We start from the raw sequence: 20,720 nt of genomic DNA, 5'->3' as shown, positions 1-20,720 counted from the left end.
CCGGTGCTCAGGAAGGATATAATGGAACTAGAGCGAGTACAAAGGAGAGCAACAAAATTAATAAAGGGGATGGGGGGAACTACAATAACCAGAGAGATTAGCAACATTAGGATTATTTAGTCTAGGAAAAAGACCACTGAGTGGCGATCTAATAACCATGTATAAGTATATAAGGGGACAATACAAATATCTCTCGGAAGATCTGTTTATACCAAGGAAGGTGACGGGCACAAGGGGGCATTCTCTGCGTCTGGAGGAGAGAAGGTTTCTCCACCAACATAGAAGAGGATTATTTACTGTTAGGGCAGTGAGAATCTGGAATTCCTCGCCTGAGGAGGTGGTGATGGTGAACTCAGTCGAGGGGTTCAACAGAGGCCTGGATCTCTTCCTGGAGCGTAACGATATTGTATCTTACAGTTATTAGGATCATTAGAAGGACGTAGATCTGGGGATTTATTCTGACGGAATATAGGCTGAACTGGATGGACAAATGTCTTTTTTCGGCCTTGCTAACTATGTTACTATGTAAATATTACCCTTTGCCCCGTTGCATCACAGCCAATAATTATTTGACCACAAACCACCAGTAACCATATATAAGAAGAACTTCTACATGAAAATAATATTTCTCAGACACTGGATTATTGATACCGTGTAGATAAATTAAAAAAGCGGGGATTGGAAACTCCTCTAATTTAGTCTTTCGACAATATTTTTGTATGCTTTGTCACCACAAGTTTGTGGTTGAATTTGAGAAAGCGTTACCATTTGGCATCATGACCGCGCCAGGGGTCACTTAGTCGTCGTATGATACATGAACAATCATTTCCTCCAGTGTAATCTTTCACTATCGATAACAAGAGACTATTATACAGAGTGAATAAGATGAACTCCATGAACGCAACATTGTTTAACCACAAATAATTGTGTGCTCCTTGTTCTTCTCTCTATTAAAAAGTCACTGTCTCTTCAATAGAAAGGAGGAGGGTTTTGGTGGCGCTCAGATGGTGGAGTAGAAGGTGGTTGGGTGATGAACCATCTCGGGAGTGGGAGACCGCACCAACCTTCAGGAGATGGATAGAGACGTGGTGTAGATGCGCTTCCCAGTATTGAAGTACAATATACTTTTCCTTTATTCGAAGTTCACAGATCCCAGATCACAAATTGTTTTTCACCTGACAAAAACTCTCGTCAGAAGCTAAAAAACGGTTTGTGGTCTGCGAACTGTGGACTGTGTATAAAGGTAACCAGCAGCTTGCTGTGTATTGTAATACCGGGCCGCGCACCAACCCTACGTCTCGATCATCTGTCTCCTCAAAAACCTTTCCATAAGTCAACAGTACAAGCGATTTTACAATATATCTTTTTGGTGAAATGGGCTTCTTTCTATTTATGAGCCACGTCCTCTCCCCCTGCCTCCTAAATTGATCATTCACTCTGAAAATCATATAAAATGTGACTTTGTCAAAAAAAACAACTTGTCACCTCGCTGAGGGATCAGATTACTGCCTATTCCTCTCTATGGAGTGGGGAGGAGAATGAAAGGAGGAGACCGAGACATACACCGATTCTGATGATTTCTACTAGATCTTTTATCTCGTCCGAGAGCTGTATCCACAGCTACACTGCTCAGTACTGCTATATAATGTTCTCCATTCTGCTGCTTCTGAAAATGTATCACACGGAGATAGGAGAGCTGGAATTCCTCATACCTTCATGTGCTGCATATAGGAGACCTTGTACTAACTAGTGACCACCCACAAGCACCTGAAAATTAAAGTTAAAGCTGCTAACAAATGCTGAATACAAGTCTATCATGTCCAAAAACTAGTGTTCTTACTCATCCACACACATTATCTCTTAGCGGACAGGTATGCTAGAATTGGTGATTAATAGTGATATGGGTGTATAGTCAGCACATGTACAATCTAGTAATCTGTAATTATTTGTGCTTATTTACCTCTAAACTTTATTTTTTTGTTAACTGTTCCCCTTATTTTTCTCTCTTTTTTTTCTTTTTCTTTTTTGGGGACCGTATTTGTTTTTTTCCCCAATTTGGGAATACTTTTTGTTTTTCTTTGATGAACTCCGCTGCTTATCTCATTACCAAATAAGTATCTAAAGGAACATAAAATAACTGAATTGTCACACGAGATGAAGGGGGCTGGCTGCCTGGTTTAGTTCACTCAGCCCCTTTCTCCATCCTGGCTGATACAGAAAAAGGGGGCTCGATAATCTAATGAAATCAGCCTACCGTGTCACTGTCAGATCGAGCGTGAAAGTGGAGCGTAAACGATCGTCAAACTGGCGCTGAAAGTGAGAGATTGGTGCAGAATTAGTAAATAACATAAATTAGTACCGATTTTCCATTTATAAAATATACAAACAACTTTTTTATGTTCGTGGGCAGCCCAACTCCTTATAAAAAGAAAAAAAAAATCAAGATGGGAGAGCTCTGAAAATATCTTCAAAATTTATTCTGCAGAATATTTAGCCTAAAATTGTCATAATAATAAAAAAATAAATGCAAAAAAAATCATCAATAAAGGGGCAGAAAACAAGTGATCCCCGCTGGTCTGTATCTCACTGTTCTGTTTAATATCTTCCAGTCAACTAAAAAAAAAAAAAAAAAAAGTCTAGAAGATTGGAAGTTTCTCGGTGCCCGTGCGCTGTGTAACAAATTGAACGAGGGCCTTCCAGTCTTAAATCTTTATTAAATTGTGGCTAATTGTATTATTGACAGGTAAGCCGACAGCCTTATTGTCCCCCGATGGTATACATTGGTTCATTTACTACATCTGCAAGTTCGCCAAAGGCTGCGTGTTTTATGAATCAATTTAACTCGGATAGTGATGTGGGTTTTTTTTTCTCTGGCGTTGCTGATGGGCGAGATAACGACACACTCCGATTCACAGGACTCTACTGCATCGGGCGAGTTATGAAACAAATGAGCGCAGGGAAACAGACATGGAAGAGAACAGATTGTAAAGTATCATCCTTCCCCCAGCTAGAAATACCAATTTATGTAGAAATGCAGTCATTGCTCCAAGTCCTGGTGTTTGTATCCTGGAAATCACAGATTTCATAGAAAAAAGTAAAAAAAAAAAAAAAAAAAAATAATAATAATAATAAAAAAAAAAAAAGTATACATGTATAATAAAATGCACGCAAATATAAAAAATAAAAAAAGTGTATATATAAAATAAGATAAAATGCAAGTAAACACACATATATTAAGTTAAAAATAAATTATATATATATATGTATGGTGATCATCTCTTGTTTCAGCCTGGCCCTCTTGCTAGACTAAGTTTACAGGAGGTGGTGCCTAGATGGTGCGATTGCTGTCGGCCAATGTCTTCCGGCTTCTCTATAAACTTGCTTCATATGTCCTGAGTGGGAATAGAGTAGAAAACTGCTACAAGACACCTCTAGGTGCAGCTTCTCTTTCCTAAAACAAAAAAAAAAGGGTATTGGGTATTGAAATTTTGACTGCCAACCTTTGTCACGCCTATCTGTGGAAGAGTTGGAGTCACTATTTGTAACCGGTTTGCACAAATCAATGAATATGTGATTTTGACAATTTTAAATCATTTTTCTGGGATTTTACAAAATTTGTCAAAGGGTAGAGAATGCTATAAATGATAAAATAAAAACAAAATAATATTTTGCCCTTTGAATCCCCCGCCACTCCAGTGCTTTGGTAGTGATTGCATGTCGTACATCAATCATGTGACCCCCCTGCAGCCAATTATCGGCCTCGGCCGGGATGCTGGTGTAACGAGGGTTTGGCTACAGTGGAGCGCCTAGGGATTCAGTGAGTAAGTAATTCTCATTTCTTACTTTTTTAACATTTCCTATTTTTGGGCAAATTTTTGTCAAATTTTAGTAAGACTCCTTGAAGTGATTCTAATTGAAATTATAGGCTGACCTAAGCTTTTCATGGTACTATGTAGGAGGGAAAAAATTTTTTGTACTTATTTTTTTTTTTTTAACCTTAAATTTTGAATGTGACTTTTGCACATTGGTATGTGTATAAGGCTGTATTAACGTACTGTATCTCTTTCTCTGTCTACAGTATAAACTAGTAAAAGAAGCTCTTCATGAACGTGCCAACCTACTGGAGATCGCTCCGCATTTATCCGCCCCATTGCCAATCATGCTGCCAGTATACAAGTAAGAGATCACCCTATATGTGCTGTATTTAAAGAAGAGATCCCATAGGAAAAACTGATCCCAACCCTGCCTTCCCTGCTTACCATGTGTTTCTTCTCTGTTCACACTGGTATCATTGCTTCCTTAATTAAGAAGCCATACCGAATATAACAAATCCACTGTACCACATCCAAACCAATCTGGTTAACTCAGGGTATGTTCATACTACTTTTTATTTTTCCCCTGTGGTAAAAAAAAAAGTCCTTTTTTTTTTCTTAAGTTCAAGACGATTTAGATATCACTCCTTGTCTTGGGCATTTTCACTACATTTTTTTTTTATCCTGAAACATTTCTTTCTATTGATGTTTCCTGAATCCTTTTTTACTGTTTTTAATTTTCTGTAAATATTTTCTTTTTAGTGTTTTTTTTTTTTTAGAATTTTTGGGTGATTTTCAAATGTTTTTTTGACATCTTTTAAGCAGTGAATAAAACGGTAGTATTTTTTGAAGCGAAAAAACATTTAAAAAAAACCTCAAAAAGGTGCATCTTCCTGGCGTTTGATTTTTTTTTTTTTTTTTTGTTGCCTTCAAATTGATTTCTAGTGTGAAGTATCACAAGATAAACCAAAATAAAGATGGTGCTGCAAAATATCTCACAAATATATTCACTATATTAAATCTAAAATGTAACAGATTTTGTTAAAAAAAAACAGAGTAGCTCAATGGAGGGCTAACAACAATCCTCCCAAAGCTATAAACCGTATATAATTCGTATCCCCACATATCTATTGCAGTAAATTTCATAGTGGTTAACACACACAGTTAAGGCCGAAAGTGTTGGCACACTTGAAATTGTTCCAGTAAATGATTTTAATTACACATGTTTATTTCCCTTGTGTGTATTGGAACAGCACAAAAAAAAACAGAGAAAAAAAAGCAAGTTGAACATCATTTCACACAAAACTCCAAAAATGTTCCCTACAAAATTGTTGGAATTTTTCAAAAATTGTGGGTAAACATTGTTTCAAGCATGTGATGCTCGTTCAAATTCACCTGTGGCAAGTGACAGGTGTGGGCAATATGAAAATCACACCTGAAAGCAGATAAAAAGGGAGAATTTGACTCAATCTTTGCATTGTGTTTTTTGTGCCACACCAAGCATGGAGAACAGAAAGAGGAGAAGAGAACTGTCTGAGGACTTGAGAGACAATTGTTGAACAATATCTCTTACAAGTCCATCTCCAGAGATCTTGCTGTACCTTTGTCCATGGTGCGCAACATAATCGAGACATTTACAACCCATGGCATTCTAATTAGTTTCCCTGGACGTGGACGGCAGAGATAAATTGATGAAAGGCTTCAACACAGGATAGTCTGGATGGTGGATAATCAGCCCCCAATCAAGTTCCAAGGAAATTCAAGCTGGTCTGTAGTCTCGGGGTGCATCAGTGTCGGCGCTATCTATCCGTCGACATTTGAAAGAAATGTATCAAATAGAAAAGTATAGGGTGCTGCCTTGCATAATAATAATATGGAGTCTTGTTGGGTTTGCAGCCGTGTGCTCCAACAAGTGTTTCACCCAGCTTCTTCAGGGGATGTGACAATAAAGTTGATATATTTGTGAGATATTTTTTAACACCATTTTTCTTTTAGTTTCTTTTGTGATACATAGGTGCATCTCTCTTATTCAGCCATATACTTAGGTTGTTCCTACTATTGTAAAGTATGCAGCTTCTTTCTAGTAAAAAAAATATTTTAATAATGTTCACTTCTTTTAAACTCTTGGTGGCTCTGAAGATGCTCAAAAACCTAAATATATGAACATCAATGCCGATTTTCCATAGAAATGAATATAGATTATTTTGACCATTTTTTCAAGCGCCTTTTCTGGCATTTTTCAGAGTGCAGCTGCTCTAAAAAAAGTCAGAAAAACGTAGTGTGAACATGGCCTTAATGTGTCTGTCATATCTCCATTTTCTTCTTTTTTTGTTGTTCCATTTCATCAGCATGCTAAACTATTCTGATCATCAGCAACCAATGGAAATGTAGGGGAACTGATCCTAATGCCAATTAACTTAAATGACCAAAAGGATTAAACTTTATGGAACTCTATTCCAAATGCAGCCTGCTCTGTTGGTCTGGTTTATGCTGCAGTTTCAACATTCTAATCCCATAGGTTTCACCAGTTCAATGTGAAACCACGTTTTCCGCACTTTGGGAATGCTGCCGTTTTCTACACTACGGTTACTCGGTCTGTCCCTAACTCACTGTCCCTTGGGTTCCTTCGAGTTATCTTTAGATTTAATGGAAATAATAGGATGGCAAGCTGTGCTCGTCTTCCCGTGAAATCTGAGATTCTTTTTATTGTGCAGGTGGTGGCAGCTGCCATACTACTGGGTCGGCATCAAGGCCTACGATCTTGTCGCTGGCAGTCAGTGCCTAAAAAGCAGTTACGTCCTCAGCAAATCCAAAGCCTTAGAGTTGTTCCCAATGTTGCAGAAAGACAGACTTGTTGGGGCCATCGTCTATTATGATGGTAGGTATATGTTTCATCAAAATAAATAGTTCTGTCAATGAAATTCTAGCAATTTTTACCTAAAGATCCTTTGAAAGGGAACTTCCTGTTTTTATTGTTTTTTTTTTAATGAGGTTTGCAAAGGATAGGGATGCTTACAGGGCCGGACTGGGACTAAAATTCAGCCCTGGCATTTGAAGTTACACAGGCCCACTTGTCACACGGTGACTGTATAATACCTTTGTACACTTGTAGGCAGGGCCGGTTTTAGGCAAAGTGGGGCCCTAGGCAAAGTTTAAAATGGGGCCCCAAATGCTAACATATTGCACATCACACAGAAGCCTTTCTGTTGTATTTACGTGCGCTGAGTTCAGGCCGCTAAACGAGTTTGATCGACAATACTGAAGTTGTTCAACGCTTGTTTCCCGGCCTCTTTCCACCAGCTGAGGAATAATGATGAGACAGAACGATCACTAATAGATCACCATACAGTATCATGTTTTAAGCAGCACATCTACAGTTTACACTGGCAATGTGCTGCTGACAACAAGGCTTTTTGTTCCAGCAAAAACAATCCGAATATGCAGCATTTTACTTGTTTAGTAAAATACACCCCATAGTCCTCCATATATTATAATGTGCTCCATAGTCCTCCATATAGTATAATACACTCCCTATAGTCCTCCATATATTAAAATACACTGCTCAGTCCTCCACATAGTATAATACACTCCTCATAGTCCTCCATATAGCATAATACAATCCTCATAGTCCTCCATATAGCATAATACAATCCTCATAGTGCTCCATATAGTATAATGCACCGCCACAGTCATCCATGTAGTACAATTCACTTCCCATAGTATAATGCACCCCATAGTTCTTCATATAGTATAACGTATTCCCCATAGTCCTCGATACAGTATAATGCAGCCCACATATAGTATAATGCAGCCACCCCAGAGTATAATGCAGCCACCCCAGAGTATAATGCAGCCACCCCAGAGTATAATGCAGCCACCCCACAGAGTATAATGCAGCCACCCCAGAGTATGTAACCCCCATAGAATATAATACAGCCCACCTCCCCATAATATATAATGTAGCCCCCCATAGAATATAATGCAGCCCCCCATAGTATATAACGCAGCCTCCCCCATAGAATATAATATACCCCCACAATAGTATATAACACAGCCACATAGTACATAACATGGCCTCCCCCATAGAATATAATATACTCCCCATAGTATATAGCAAAGCCCACATATTATATAGCACAAACCGCATAGTATACAGCACAGCCTGCACACTATAGCACAGCTCGCGTAGTAGATAACACAGCCCACACAGCAGTATTCAGCACAGACCACACAGTAGTATACAGCACAGACCACACAGTAGTATACAGCACAGCCCATGTAGAAGTATACAGCACAGTCCACACAGTAGTATACAGCACAGCCCACAGAGTAATATATACAGCACAGCCCACAAAGTAATATATACAGCACAGCCCACAAAGTAATATATACAGCACAGCCCACAGAGAACTATATACAGCACAGCCCACAGAGAACTATATACAGCACAGCTCACAGAGAACTATATAAAGCACAGCCCAGAGTACTATATACAGCACAGCCCAGAGTACTATATAAAGCACAGCCCAGAGAGTACTATATACAGCACAGCCCAGAGAGTACTATATACAGCACAGCCCACAGAGTACTATATACAGCACAGCCCACAGAGTACTATATACAGCACAGCCCACAGAGTACTATACACAGCACAGCCCACAGAGTACCATATACAGCACAGCCCACAGAGTACTATATACAGCACAGCCCACAGAGTACTATATACAGCACAGCCCACAGAGTACTATATACAGCACAGCCCACAGAGAACTATATACAGCACACAGTAGTATACAGCACAGAGCACAGCCCACAGAGAACTATATACAGCCCACAGTAGTATACAGCACAGAGCACAGCCCACAGAGAGCTATATACAGCCCACAGCAGTATACAGCACAGAGCACAGCCCACAGAGAACTATATACAGCCCACAGCAGTATACAGCACAGAGCACAGCCCACAGAGAACTATATACAGCCCACAGCAGTATACAGCACAGAGCACAGCCCAGAGAACTATATACAGCCCACAGCAGTATACAGCACAGAGCACAGCCCACAGAGAACTATATACAGCCCACAGCAGTATACAGCACAGAGCACAGCCCACAGCAGTATACAGCACAGAGCACAGCCCACAGAGAACTATATACAGCCCACATCTCTTCTCTTCCTCCCCTCACCTCCTCCGAGAATGGCCCCACAGTCCAGAAAAAAAAAAAACTCTCCTCACCTCTCCTCGTGCCCAGCGTTGCTTCCTGGTTCCTGCTCCTGTCTCAGCAGCTGCAGTCTGCCCGGGACACAGCAGGTGCGCGATGATATGACATCATCGCGCACCCGCAGTGTCAGAGGCAGAGCGGGGAATGATGGGAGAGGAGCGTCTGTAGACGCTCTCTCCTCCATCATTGCATTCAACTGTACCGGCGTCTATACGCCGGTATAGTTGAATGCGACGGCGGGGGCGGCGGATTGAGCGGCCCACCACTGGCACCGGCCCTTCTGGCATTTGCCAGAAGTGCCCTATGGCCAGTCCGGCCCTGGATGCTTATAATAGAATGGAACTATACTTATCAGCTGGAATTCCCATCCGTTCTAGTACTCCAGTGGTCTCTGCTGGTGTCCGCTGGTGTTATATGTTCACCAAGTGAGGTGGATTCGCTAATGCGTTGGTCATCGAGAGGCGCTGACGCATTGCTGTGGGAGACACTGGATGGCATGTGCATCAGTGAGGACCAGTAGAGCTGTATATGCAAGATGGCATAAGGATCGGAGGAGCTGGAAATGCCAGATGCAGCAGAGCAGAGTGTGTAGACAGCACCTTTAATTGGCAGAGTTGACTAGGCAGGAAGGTACCATGATGCAGTGGAGTTGATTGTGTGGACAGCACTCAGGAACGGCAAAGCCGAGGAGGCAGTCGGGCTGCTTAGTTCTAGCAGAGCTGGATGTGTGGATAGTACACTGTAAGAGCAGAGCTATGTAGGCAGCTGGGTGGTTTGCGGAAGCAGAGCTGATGTGAGGATAGCACACCTGAAGATTAAAGCTGAATCAACTTTCAGGCACTTTGTTGTAGTAGAGCTTGATGTGTGGATCACAGAGGAACAGTAAAGGTGAGTAGACAATGAAGCTGGATGTGCAGGTAGCACTCGGGAACAGCTAAGCTGGGTAGGCAATCTGGCAGCCAGTTGTAGCAGAGCCAAGTAGGACATGTGGCTATACAACTGGATAGCATGTGGTAGCCGTGTGACTGTTCTTCCTCAAAACTAAGGTGGCTTACAGGCCCTTGAGGTGGCCTGAAAAGGCCTCACGTGATGACATCAGAGATGAGTAACCTGACACACAGCAGCACAGAGGAAGGCCGTCCCGATGAAGTTGGAAGCGTAGGGCTGGAGTCACGACAGGTGAACAACTAGGACTGAACGTGATGATATGTGAACCACCAATCCCCTGACCGCTGAAACCACTTATCGACTGCAAGTTCGGGTGACTGGTGGTGGATTCATCTAGTCCAGTCCCAATGGAAGTAGAGGATTCTAGTGATAGCTTTTTCTTTCTTCGTTCTCTATACTTTTCTCACCTATCACGCCTATCACTGAAATTATGTTTTTATCATCCGGAACCTTTTTTTTTTTTCAAATGTATTTAAAAAAAAATCTTGTAAAATTCCTCTTTTCATCGTGGCCAAAAAAACCCCGATCACAATAAGCTGGTATTTTTTGTTTTCTTAATGAAGCAAAGCAAATTTATATGTGAAAAATATTAATTCCCATCAACTTGAAAAAATGTGTATAGATAATTTCTCTATTTTATGACACAGTAAATCGCCCCTGATTGGCCTTTGTAGATCTGACTGGTCACATCCCTTTGTTGGCTTCATGAAAGGTCTATCTTAGACATCGCTGACTGTCTTCTAAATTCTGCTTCATCTTGTCTACCCCTGGCATAAACCAAAATCAATTGTACTAGCACCTTAAGGTTTCTTAAAGAAGAGAGCGGAGCCTTCGACCTGCTAGATCTTAAGAGACAATTAAAATAAAATCAATTCGGCCCAGGACAGATGGTTTTTAAGTGCTAATATATCCTATCACTAATCTAACTTCTCCCATTCTAATCTAAAAAGGCCTTTAAGCTGTTGCCTTGACCATATTTATCTAGCGTTTCCTCAAGGAAAGCTTTATCCTCAAACTATCCGTCCCCTGCATAGTTATATAATTAAATAATTAACCCGATTTAGATTGGTTTTGGACAACCAACATATATTAAGTCTCTTCCAAATACTCATTCATCTTACATTAGCTTGTGTTCTAGATTTACCATCATGTTTTTTATCTTAAAGTAACAAGTCAAGGATTCTAAAAAGGGATCTGCTGTTTTTCCAAAATAATGTGACTTTATACTTTTGTCTGTTATTGCAGCCATTCCCATGAATTGGACTGAGCTGCAATAATTATGTCCAATCTATGGAGAAGACGGACACTTTTTTTTTTCTGGGAAAAAACGCAGATCCTTTTTTCTGATCTTGGAAAACCCTATAGCAATGGCGATTAGTAGACTTTATCAAATGTGGAATTATACCGTCGTCCCTGCTGAAAAGAGGTGTAATTGATTAGATAATAAACCTTTAGCAAATCTGCCAGTAGACCACAAGTGTCCAGTGGGCGTTCCTGACTCTGACAAGCATTCAGTCTCTCCTCCGTAAACTGCTCTCGATTCCCCTTGGTCTTGGTTGACCAAGCATTGTGTCTTAAGTCAGGGCAGCAAAACAATTCGACTGGTTCCCTTTTTAAAGGCGTATTCTCAAGTTTGGAAGGTTCCCCTATCCATGAGATAAGAAATAACGTCATCAGGTGTACATCTGATGAAGGCCTATAAGGCCGAAACACTTTGTGGTTTTTAAATGTTTTTATTGTATTTTTATGAAGGTTTTATTTGTTGCACATAGCCAATAAAATATCATCTGATTCAACATCAGAGATACTTGGTCCTTTGGCTATATTACCCTTTTATAACAAATTGGGTTAAGGATCCTCTGAAGGAAGCACCCTGAAACATCTTTCATCTCATTCAATTAGGATTACCATAATTATTAATATTTGCCAAATGCCAGAATAATGAGAGAGAGAGAGAGACTGTTTTAATGCATTTTATTACTTACTGCAAAGTCAAAAGTTTACATACACTAAGATTACTATGCCTTTTAAACAATTCTGAATTGTCCATATGAGGATGTCATGTGTTTGGCAGCTTCTGATAGGATATTTGGCAACATCTGAGTTAAATAGAGACACACCTGTGGATGTATTTCAATGCACACCTGAAACACACTGCTTCTTCGTGTTCCATCATGGGAAAGTCTAAAGAAATCAGCCAAGATATCAGGAAGAGAATTGTGGACTTGCACAAGTCTGACTCATCCTTGGGTACAATTTCAAGATACCTGAAGGTGCTTTGTTCATCTGTACAAACAATTATACGCAAGTACAAACAAGATGGGAATGTCCAGCCATCTGACCGCTCAAGAAGGAGACGAGTTCTGTGTCCCAGAGATGAACCTGCTTTGGTCCGACATGTGCATATCAACCCAAGGATAAAAGCAAAAGACCTTGTGAAGATGGCGGCGGAAGCCGGTAAGATTGTGTCAATATCCACAGTGAAACGAGTACAGTATCAACGTGGGCTGAAAGGCCTCTCTGTCAGGAAGAAGCCATTACTCCAAAAGAAACATAAAAAAAGCCAGATTAATGTTTGCAAATGCACACAGGAACAAAGACCTTAATTTTTAAAGACGTGTCCTGTGGTCTGTTGAAACTAAAATTGAACTTTTTGGGCATAATGATCATCGTTACATTTGGAGGAAAAAGGGAGAAACTTGGAAGCCTAAGAACACCATCCCAACTGTGAAACATGGGGGTGGCAGCATCATGTTGTGGGGTTGTTTTGCTGCAGGAGGGACTGGTGCACTTCACGAAATAGATGGCATCATGAGAAAATAAGATTATGTGGCAATACTGAAGCAACAACTCAAGACATCAACCAGAAAGTTAAAGCTTGGGTGGAAATGGGTCTATCAAATGGACAATGACCCGAAGCATGCTGCCAAAATGGTAACAAAGTGGCTTAAGGATAACAAAGTCAATGTTTTGGAGTGGCCATCACAAAGCCCTTATCTCAATCCTATTGAAAATTTATGGGCAAAGCTGAAAAGGCCGATGCAAGCAAGGTGACCTACAAACCTGGATCAGTTACACCAGTCTTGTCAGGAGGAATGGGCCCAAATTCCGACCAACTATTGTAAGAAGCTTGTGGTAGGATATCCCAAACGTTTGGCCCAAGTCATTCCGTTTAAGGGCAATGGTACCAAATACTAATGAAATATACGTAAAGTTTTGACTTTGCAGTAAGTAATAAAAATGCCTTAACACATTCTCTATCTCTCTCATTATTCTGGCATTTGGCAAATATTAATTATTATGGTAATCCTAATTGACCTCAAACGGGAAATGTTTATTCTGATATCATGTCAGATATTGAGAAAAACATGCAGATGTGTTTTTTCATATAGAGTATGGAAACTTCTAGCTTCAAGTGTGTGTGTGTGTGTGTGTGTGTGTGTGTGTGTGTGTGTGTGTGTGTGTGTGTGTGTGTGTGTGTGTATATATATATATTATAAATATAATTTTTAAAAATTGTTTTACGGTTTCCACTGTAGATGGGCAATCCATCAGGGTTCAATCGGCACAAAGGAAAACTGCCCCTTCTGGTGACATTTGTCTGGGTGCAACTGTAATCACCATCGCACCCATCGGTCTAATTGAGGCAGTGACCGGTTCATTAATTTATATTTTGTGACCAGATCTGGATTGAATCCAGATTGGGGTGATACCAGCAGGTAGAGCTTCAGCTGCACGAATGTACGGTGTCACTTGGAGGCTCTGGTATCCAATATCCCTGTGAAACTGACTCTGCAGCCCGTGGATTTCCACACCTCCCCAGCTGATTGTAACCTATGAATCACACCAACCCAAGACTCCCAATGATTTAAAATTCTAGCAATGACTTTAGCTCAAAGCCTATGGGATAACCTGGGAGATTAAGAAATACATTTTTTAACAAATGAGGAACATCAAGAGCAAATCATTGAAGACAAAAGCTATAATCATCCTCCCGGGCGAAATATGCAAAGATTATTGTCCCCTTATGAATACGGGATGAAGGAAGCGAGATGTCAGACATGAAACTTTCATAGAGATGGTAATATGGAACCTAAATTGGCGTGTTTACCCGGCAGATCCGCAGACTGTAAAGGGGAGAAAATGCTGGTGGGGAAGAAAAAAAAAAAAAAGAAAATACATGGAATGTCAACCAACATGAAGAAAATGCATACAGTACATATGAAAGGGGCACTAAGTGTAATATGATGGGAATCCTCCCCGTGTCATCTATTTGCTATGGACTCATGGCACTAACCTCTTCCCATTATGCTCAGCTCCACCCTATCACCAGCTAATTTTTTTTAACTAATTTTGTTACTGACATTCCCTTTAATGCACCTCTGATTAATTTACGCCTTTGAATATAAATAAATGATTCTTTTTTTGTTAAGATAGCCCTATAAATATATATACATCCTTAGCATACGTGATGAGCGAGCGTGCTGTGACGAGGTGTTATCTGAGCATGCTCGGGTGCACAGATAATATGTTCAAGTTCCCGCGGCTGCATGTCTCACGGGCATTCCCCGCATGTGTTATAGCTGTCTTAACAGATGCAAGGCATGCAGCTGCAGGGACTCGAACATATTTTTCGAGCACGCTGAAGACACTCGGTTAGCATAAGAGCATGCTCAGATAACACCTTATTCCAGCACGCTCGCTCATCTCTAATCAGCATTAAATTTACTTGTGGCGGTCTTGTCGCCGAAACATTTTTTTGACGCCGAAATCTTAAAATGGAGGTGCTGAGACTGTGTAAGAATTCTTTGCGAGTAAGTAAATGGTAATGGTACATGTAAAGTACTTACTCGGTTATCACTATTTTGAGCAAAAAAGCATAAAAGTCATCCAACCACAACAAGGTGACCCAATCGGGGCGGTCCTCCTATCCTGTCTCTAGTATTAAAGCCTTACCTTGTGTCAGCCGACCTCAGTGTAGATAAGGCGGAGCAGGACAGGGGCCCCACTGTTCACACTGCTGCCCATACATGAAATGCCTAGCTCAAAAGTTTTGTTTTTTTTCTTGGGTTTTGTCTGTGAAATGGCCACCGTGTGAATGTTCTTCGACACAGTGCTCATTTCTTTGCTTTATTCATTATTTTAGTAAAACCACTTTTGCTGATCATATGAGAGTTTTTTTTCTGTTTCATGTTTTGAAAAAAAAAGGCCGGTGGGGAAAAAAGAGCAACTGATGGAAATGTCTTCAAACTAGGCACTCTCAGATGAAAAGATTGCAAAAAAAAAAGGTATAAGGCTATGTGCCCGCGTTGCGTTTTTTTCGCGTTACAAAACGCACCCCGTTATTTTTAATGGCATTCCGCATTGTTGTGCCCATGTTGCTTTTTTTTTTCCGCAGCGGAAAAAAATGCAGCATGTTCATTAATTTTGCGGATTCGCGGCGATTTTGCCTCTAAAGAGTGGTATTGGGACGCATGAAAAAAAACGCATTAAAAATGCGAGAAAAACGCAACAAATACGCAATAAAAATACAAAAAAAGCCGCAAAAAAGTTAGAAAAACACAAGCAGATTTCCTGGCAAGGGAGTCCGGTTTTGATGAGGAAAATTCTGCAAAGACTCTGAACGTGGGCACATAGCCTAAGAAACATTTCCAAGACTCTTCAAATAATCTTTAAAAACCCCAAACTTTGGGTAATGGAAAAACTCCCTAAAGGATACGTGCACTTAACGTCTTAAACACACGAGCAAACCCGCTGAATTTTCCAAGAGGAAGACTCTTCGGGACGTGTTGGCGCTGTTTGACCTACAGTAAGCACGTGTTTGATGTTTTTGACATCGGGCATGTTTTTTTTTCACCGTTTTTCCAGTGTTTTGGGGTCAGTTTTTGTACTGACCTTTTCCGGGTGGGTTTTTTAATCCATGCAGCAATGAAGAAACTGTAAGTAGTTTCTGGAGCGAAAACACTGTGAGAAGGCGGCAGTCTTCTGAACCTCCCCGATGACTTCTATTATAAAGAGTATATAAAGTGTCCTCTGAGCGGAAAAGTCCTGAAGGTGGATTTGCTCTCTTGTTTTATCAGTTTTGGTGTCTCTTTCAACCTGAAATGGTTAAAAAAAAATCTCTAAAAGGCCCGAAAATGTGCTCTACAAGTCATTTTTATATAGAAATGCATATGTTTATTCCTTCTAACATTTTGTTAAGTCCTTTTTCATTGCATTTCAGACCAAACCCACCTGTAAAACCCATTGTGTGTACGTGCGCTGAGAAGGGATTGTTGCTGGAAGCAATTTATACTAAAAAATTCAATTAAGCAAGACCGATGGTTTTCTCGCCAGCCTTGATGAGGGGGCACGTTGAAGTCAGACACTCCTGATTTATTAAGAGGCACCATCCTAAATGAATCAGGAGTGTCTGACAGATGGTTTGTGCTTTGCCAGAAATCTTACTCCAGCCAGAGACTGGAGTAAGGAGCGCCACCGTTCATTACGAATTAGTCGAGCTGTGGCATCTCGCCTCCCAACCCGAAACCTGTGTGAAGAAGGCTCAGGTCACAAAACTTGCGGAGCTCCATTTTGCGACTTTTCAAAGAATTTTTGAAAGCAACAAAAAACGAAAAAAAAAACCCTGTGTGTACATAGCCTTAGAATAATTTGAGCACTTCTCATCTTCTATTCCTCGTATAGGAAGTTTGCGATGCATGAAAATCTGAGATGTAGATTAAAAAAAAAAAAATGTTTTTCCATCTTAGGCTAAGCTGTTTGTTTGGTAAATGTAATGCTTCTATAATATGGGAGGACCCCCTAAAATAGGCATTTGGGGTCCTTGCTGAATGTGCACACTTCTTGCTGGGCACGTTAGTCCAGGCTGCTTTGCACTTGAGGATCCTGGACTTGAAATGGTCCTGCTCCGGTTTACTTTTCATGCGGTAATACAGCACAGATTGAATTTTAATGTAGGAGAACACTAAACCATCATTCTCTGGTGGAACAGAGGAAGGGGGGGAAAAAAAAAAAAGAGAAACATGTTATCGCTGAATCCCTGATAAGGTCCGCTGCCAAACTGTCACCGGTTCGGAACAATATTTTCACGAACAAAAAAATAAATTGGCAAACTGAAAATCTGCTGGATACAAAAGGGCAGCCATTTTATTTAAAATCTTGGTGCACAAACAGAAGAAAAAGATAGCGGTTCTAAATGTCTCTCTTGAGGTTTCTGACAACTTGAAAGACGGCTGGTTATTGTTCAGCTCAAATCGCTTGGTTTGAAACAGATGTGACAGCTTTAAAAGTGGAGGCTGCGGCTCTGACTGCTGAAAGGAACAGAGCTCCGCTTTATAAATGAGATGCCTTGTAACTGACCGCTCGTGCGGCCGTGCGGAGGGAGAATATTGACTTTGCACAGCCGTGGATTTTAAAGAGGCCTTTATGCTGAAAATGAAGGATTTCACATTTTCTGATCATGTAAAAATTATTTCAGTTTGGAAGAATTTAACGTAAATACTTATGTACCGACCCTTAGTGTATTTAATTATTATTTTTTATGTTTTATACTTATTTATTTTTTGAATAGGCCAAAACAAAATGTTTTAATCTGGTTAGTCCCATTACATTCCCTCCCCCTTTTCCTTCCCAAAAAGAAGCTAAAACCTAAAAATCATAAATCATAAGGACTTCTTTTTTTTTTTTTTAATGTAATAAGGAGTTATTGAACCCACTACGCGCAAGTGCATTTCTTTAGTGATGTTTTTTTTCTAAACCTTTGGTGCTTTTTTTAGGTCATTGCTGAATTTCGAAAAATTATAAAATAAATCAAAGTAGCATTTTCTACTGGATTTAAAAGACATCTGCTATTTAAAGTATGTAAAAATCGTCCCACAGAAAATGCATGAAAGGAATGGGAAAAGTCAAAGATTGATCAAAACTATTCAACTGTGTTCTAATAGGGGAAAAAAACCTGAAGTTTGGCTTTGTTGCGCTATTATTTGCCTCTTTTTAGTTTTGCGCTGCTCTCGATAGCAAAAAGCTAATTTACAGAAGGAAACAGTGTGCGTCCTATATATTCCTTGCAGTGGCCCTCTGCATGGTAAATGTAGTATTACAAGGCAGCCACTTAGAGGTTGTCACCTACTTTAACATTGATGCTCTATCCTTAGGATAGGTAATCAATGTCTCATCGGCGGGGGTACGACACCCAGCACCCCCGTCAATCAGCTGTTCTCAGTACCGGCGGCGGCCGGAATTTCTCAGTTGCGGAGCTGCTCTGTGTACTGATAGTAGCCGCAGTCGGGTACTGCACATTCACCCGCTATTTAAACCAATCGGGTGGCGGATGTGCAGTACCCGGCGGTGGCCATTATCAGTAGGCAGAGCTGCTCCATGACTGAGCACTTCTGGCCGCCGGCACTGAGAACTGCTGTTCGGTGGATGTTGGGGTCAGTGCTGGATTTTGCCCCCATCATTAATTAGACATTGATGAGCTATTCTAAGGATAGGTCACCAATGTTAAACCCTCTATAAAGAGGTTGTCTCCTTCTTAAACTAAATGTTTGGCCCCAATAAAAAAAAAAAGTCTATAATCGCCTCCTGTGACTGCACTCGCAGTCCCGGGCTATGATGGAAGGACACGTGATGCCCGGAGCCCAATCAGCACTGGCGTCAATGTCTCCGCCTTCAGATAAACTGAACATGAAGAGGTAGTCCGGGACCAGCTGATCTCTGGCTTCCTCTTCATGTTCAGTTTTCAGCCCGTCCCAAGCTTTCCACGGCCACTGCTGAAATGCATCCGGTTTTGATTCAATAAAGGCTAAACACATACGGTAATCTTTGTGAGTCCCGGGAATCTTCAGACTTTGCATGATCTCTGCTGCAGTAGAGTGACGATCTCCTTGAATCCTGATCTGATGTGATGACCTATTCCAAGGTTAGATCATCAATTTCTTAGTCCCAAACAAACCTTTTAAAATTAAATAAGGGGTTAAATGAGCAATCCTTAAGCTAGGTCATCAGTATCAAACTGGTGGAGGTTTGACCCCTGGCTTCTAAACCAACCTGATATTGATGGCCAATCCTGTGGATCGGTCCTGGACAACCCCTTTAAAGAACCGCTCCCATCAAAGTTTTTATCCCCTTACTAAATTGCAGTCATCATGTTGTATAGCACCGTGTACTTACAATTGCTCGTTTTTCCTTTCTACCCAGATAATTCTTCTCTTTTCTGTTCTATGTAGGAACAGGGAGTCTCTCTTCCCTGCATTTATCATCCACCTCTTCAGCTCCTGATCCAGCTGTTCCTCATCCCCCTGCCAGGGACTTTTGCAATGACTCATACAGGGAAAATTGACCTCCTGTTTCTACCTAGAGCTTAGAAGGATTCAGCTAGTCAGTTTTTAATCACGTGATGTCATAGACCTAATGGAAAAGAGGAGAATTATCAGGGTAGAAGGGCAAAATGAGAAATTGTAAGTACACAGTGTTATATAATATGATGACTGCAATATATTCAGAGGATAAAAACTTCTTGCATTTAAATAAGGGGTACTATTTAATTGGAAATGATCCTTACCACTTATCGTACAAGCACGATCTGGTCTCTTTCGCTCTATGCACTTGCATTATGACAATTACTTTCTTATTTTCTGCAGCCTCCGGTTCAGGCCTAAGGTAAACATATATATAAACATATATATTAATTAAAGAATGGAATATGTCTGGATGAACCAGTAAGAATTAAAAATGAGATTAATTATGCCGTGGAATGAGCAGCTTCATGGCTATGGTTAATTGAGATGTGTTCATGTAGCTAAAGAACACAAAGAGCATTAGGAATGGTGTAAGTACCAGCAATAGCATTTCCCAGACTGCACCGGAGGCTATGCTTGCTCTGTCTTAGCATCTGGAAGCTAAAGCATATGTTGGATGTTAGCCTGGGTGTACACAATGTGTCCTATTTATTTAAGGCTTCCTTTGAAGGCACAACTTACAAGTGTGTTTCTTAGGGGTACATGTCAGACTTGATTTAGCATTGACTTCAATTTGGATACTCCTGAACAGCAAAAAGGCAACATTTTGGGGGAGGAATGTGGCTGCTATCTGAGCAGCGATCTGTCACTTTCATTTATGTAGCTCAAGGACATCTATGAAAGCGGCGGCATCGCGGAGATTTCAATAAATTAGAATATGCTTTGTTTAAAGAACAGTATCCTCCGTACTGGGCTCGTTCACTGCAAACACGGGTTTTGATTAAAATGTGAGACAAAGATAAATAATGCATGTAGATATAGGGAAGTGTGTGTATAAGTGTATGTATGTATGAATATATATAAGTAAGGGCACCGGGGTCATATTGAATCTTCTTATACAGGTCACACCTTCTCAAGGCTTCTCTTTTCTTTTTCTTTTACATCAAGGGGTTAGATTGCTTCTTGCAGTGTTTCTTACACCTCTGTATGTATTGTGGCACAGAAGGGCATCTCGTCACATATCAGTACATGCCAAATTTTTGTGTTCCATCATCGTATCGTCCGCTCTCGTATCTGTTCATCCTATGTAGACCCACCTTGTGATGCTGCCAACAGATGTGCAAGGTTGGATGGACCACTGAACTACAAGAGGATCCTCCAGTGGGTCTGGTGACTCACACCTTAGTGGTCCAGTCGGAGACACCATAGGGGTCCAGCCGGAAATACCATATAGTGGTCCTGATGATCCAGAAGGAGACGCAATAGTGGCCCAGCCGGAGA

The 20,720-nt window shown here is 40.7% G+C and overlaps 1 protein-coding gene across 3 annotated transcripts in view; it reads left to right on the top strand.

Annotated features, from left to right (window-relative positions):
• The window catches only part of GPD2 (glycerol-3-phosphate dehydrogenase 2), a 217,682-nt gene that overhangs the window by 49,710 nt on the left and 147,252 nt on the right, over positions 1–20,720 (top strand). For all 3 annotated transcript variants that reach the window (XR_013217808.1, XM_077272929.1, XM_077272930.1), the window contains exons 5-6: positions 4,079–4,176; positions 6,527–6,690. Coding sequence is in view for 2 of the 3 variants with exons in the window: in XM_077272929.1 (XP_077129044.1) it covers positions 4,079–4,176; positions 6,527–6,690 (262 nt within the window). In the remaining variant the exon portion in view is untranslated. The remainder of the gene's footprint in view (positions 1–4,078; positions 4,177–6,526; positions 6,691–20,720) is intronic.

Source organism: Ranitomeya variabilis, chromosome 7 (genome assembly GCF_051348905.1).
Source record: "Ranitomeya variabilis isolate aRanVar5 chromosome 7, aRanVar5.hap1, whole genome shotgun sequence".
Classification (NCBI taxonomy): domain Eukaryota; kingdom Metazoa; phylum Chordata; class Amphibia; order Anura; family Dendrobatidae; genus Ranitomeya; species Ranitomeya variabilis.
This window is presented reverse-complemented; position numbering and strand designations above follow the sequence as displayed.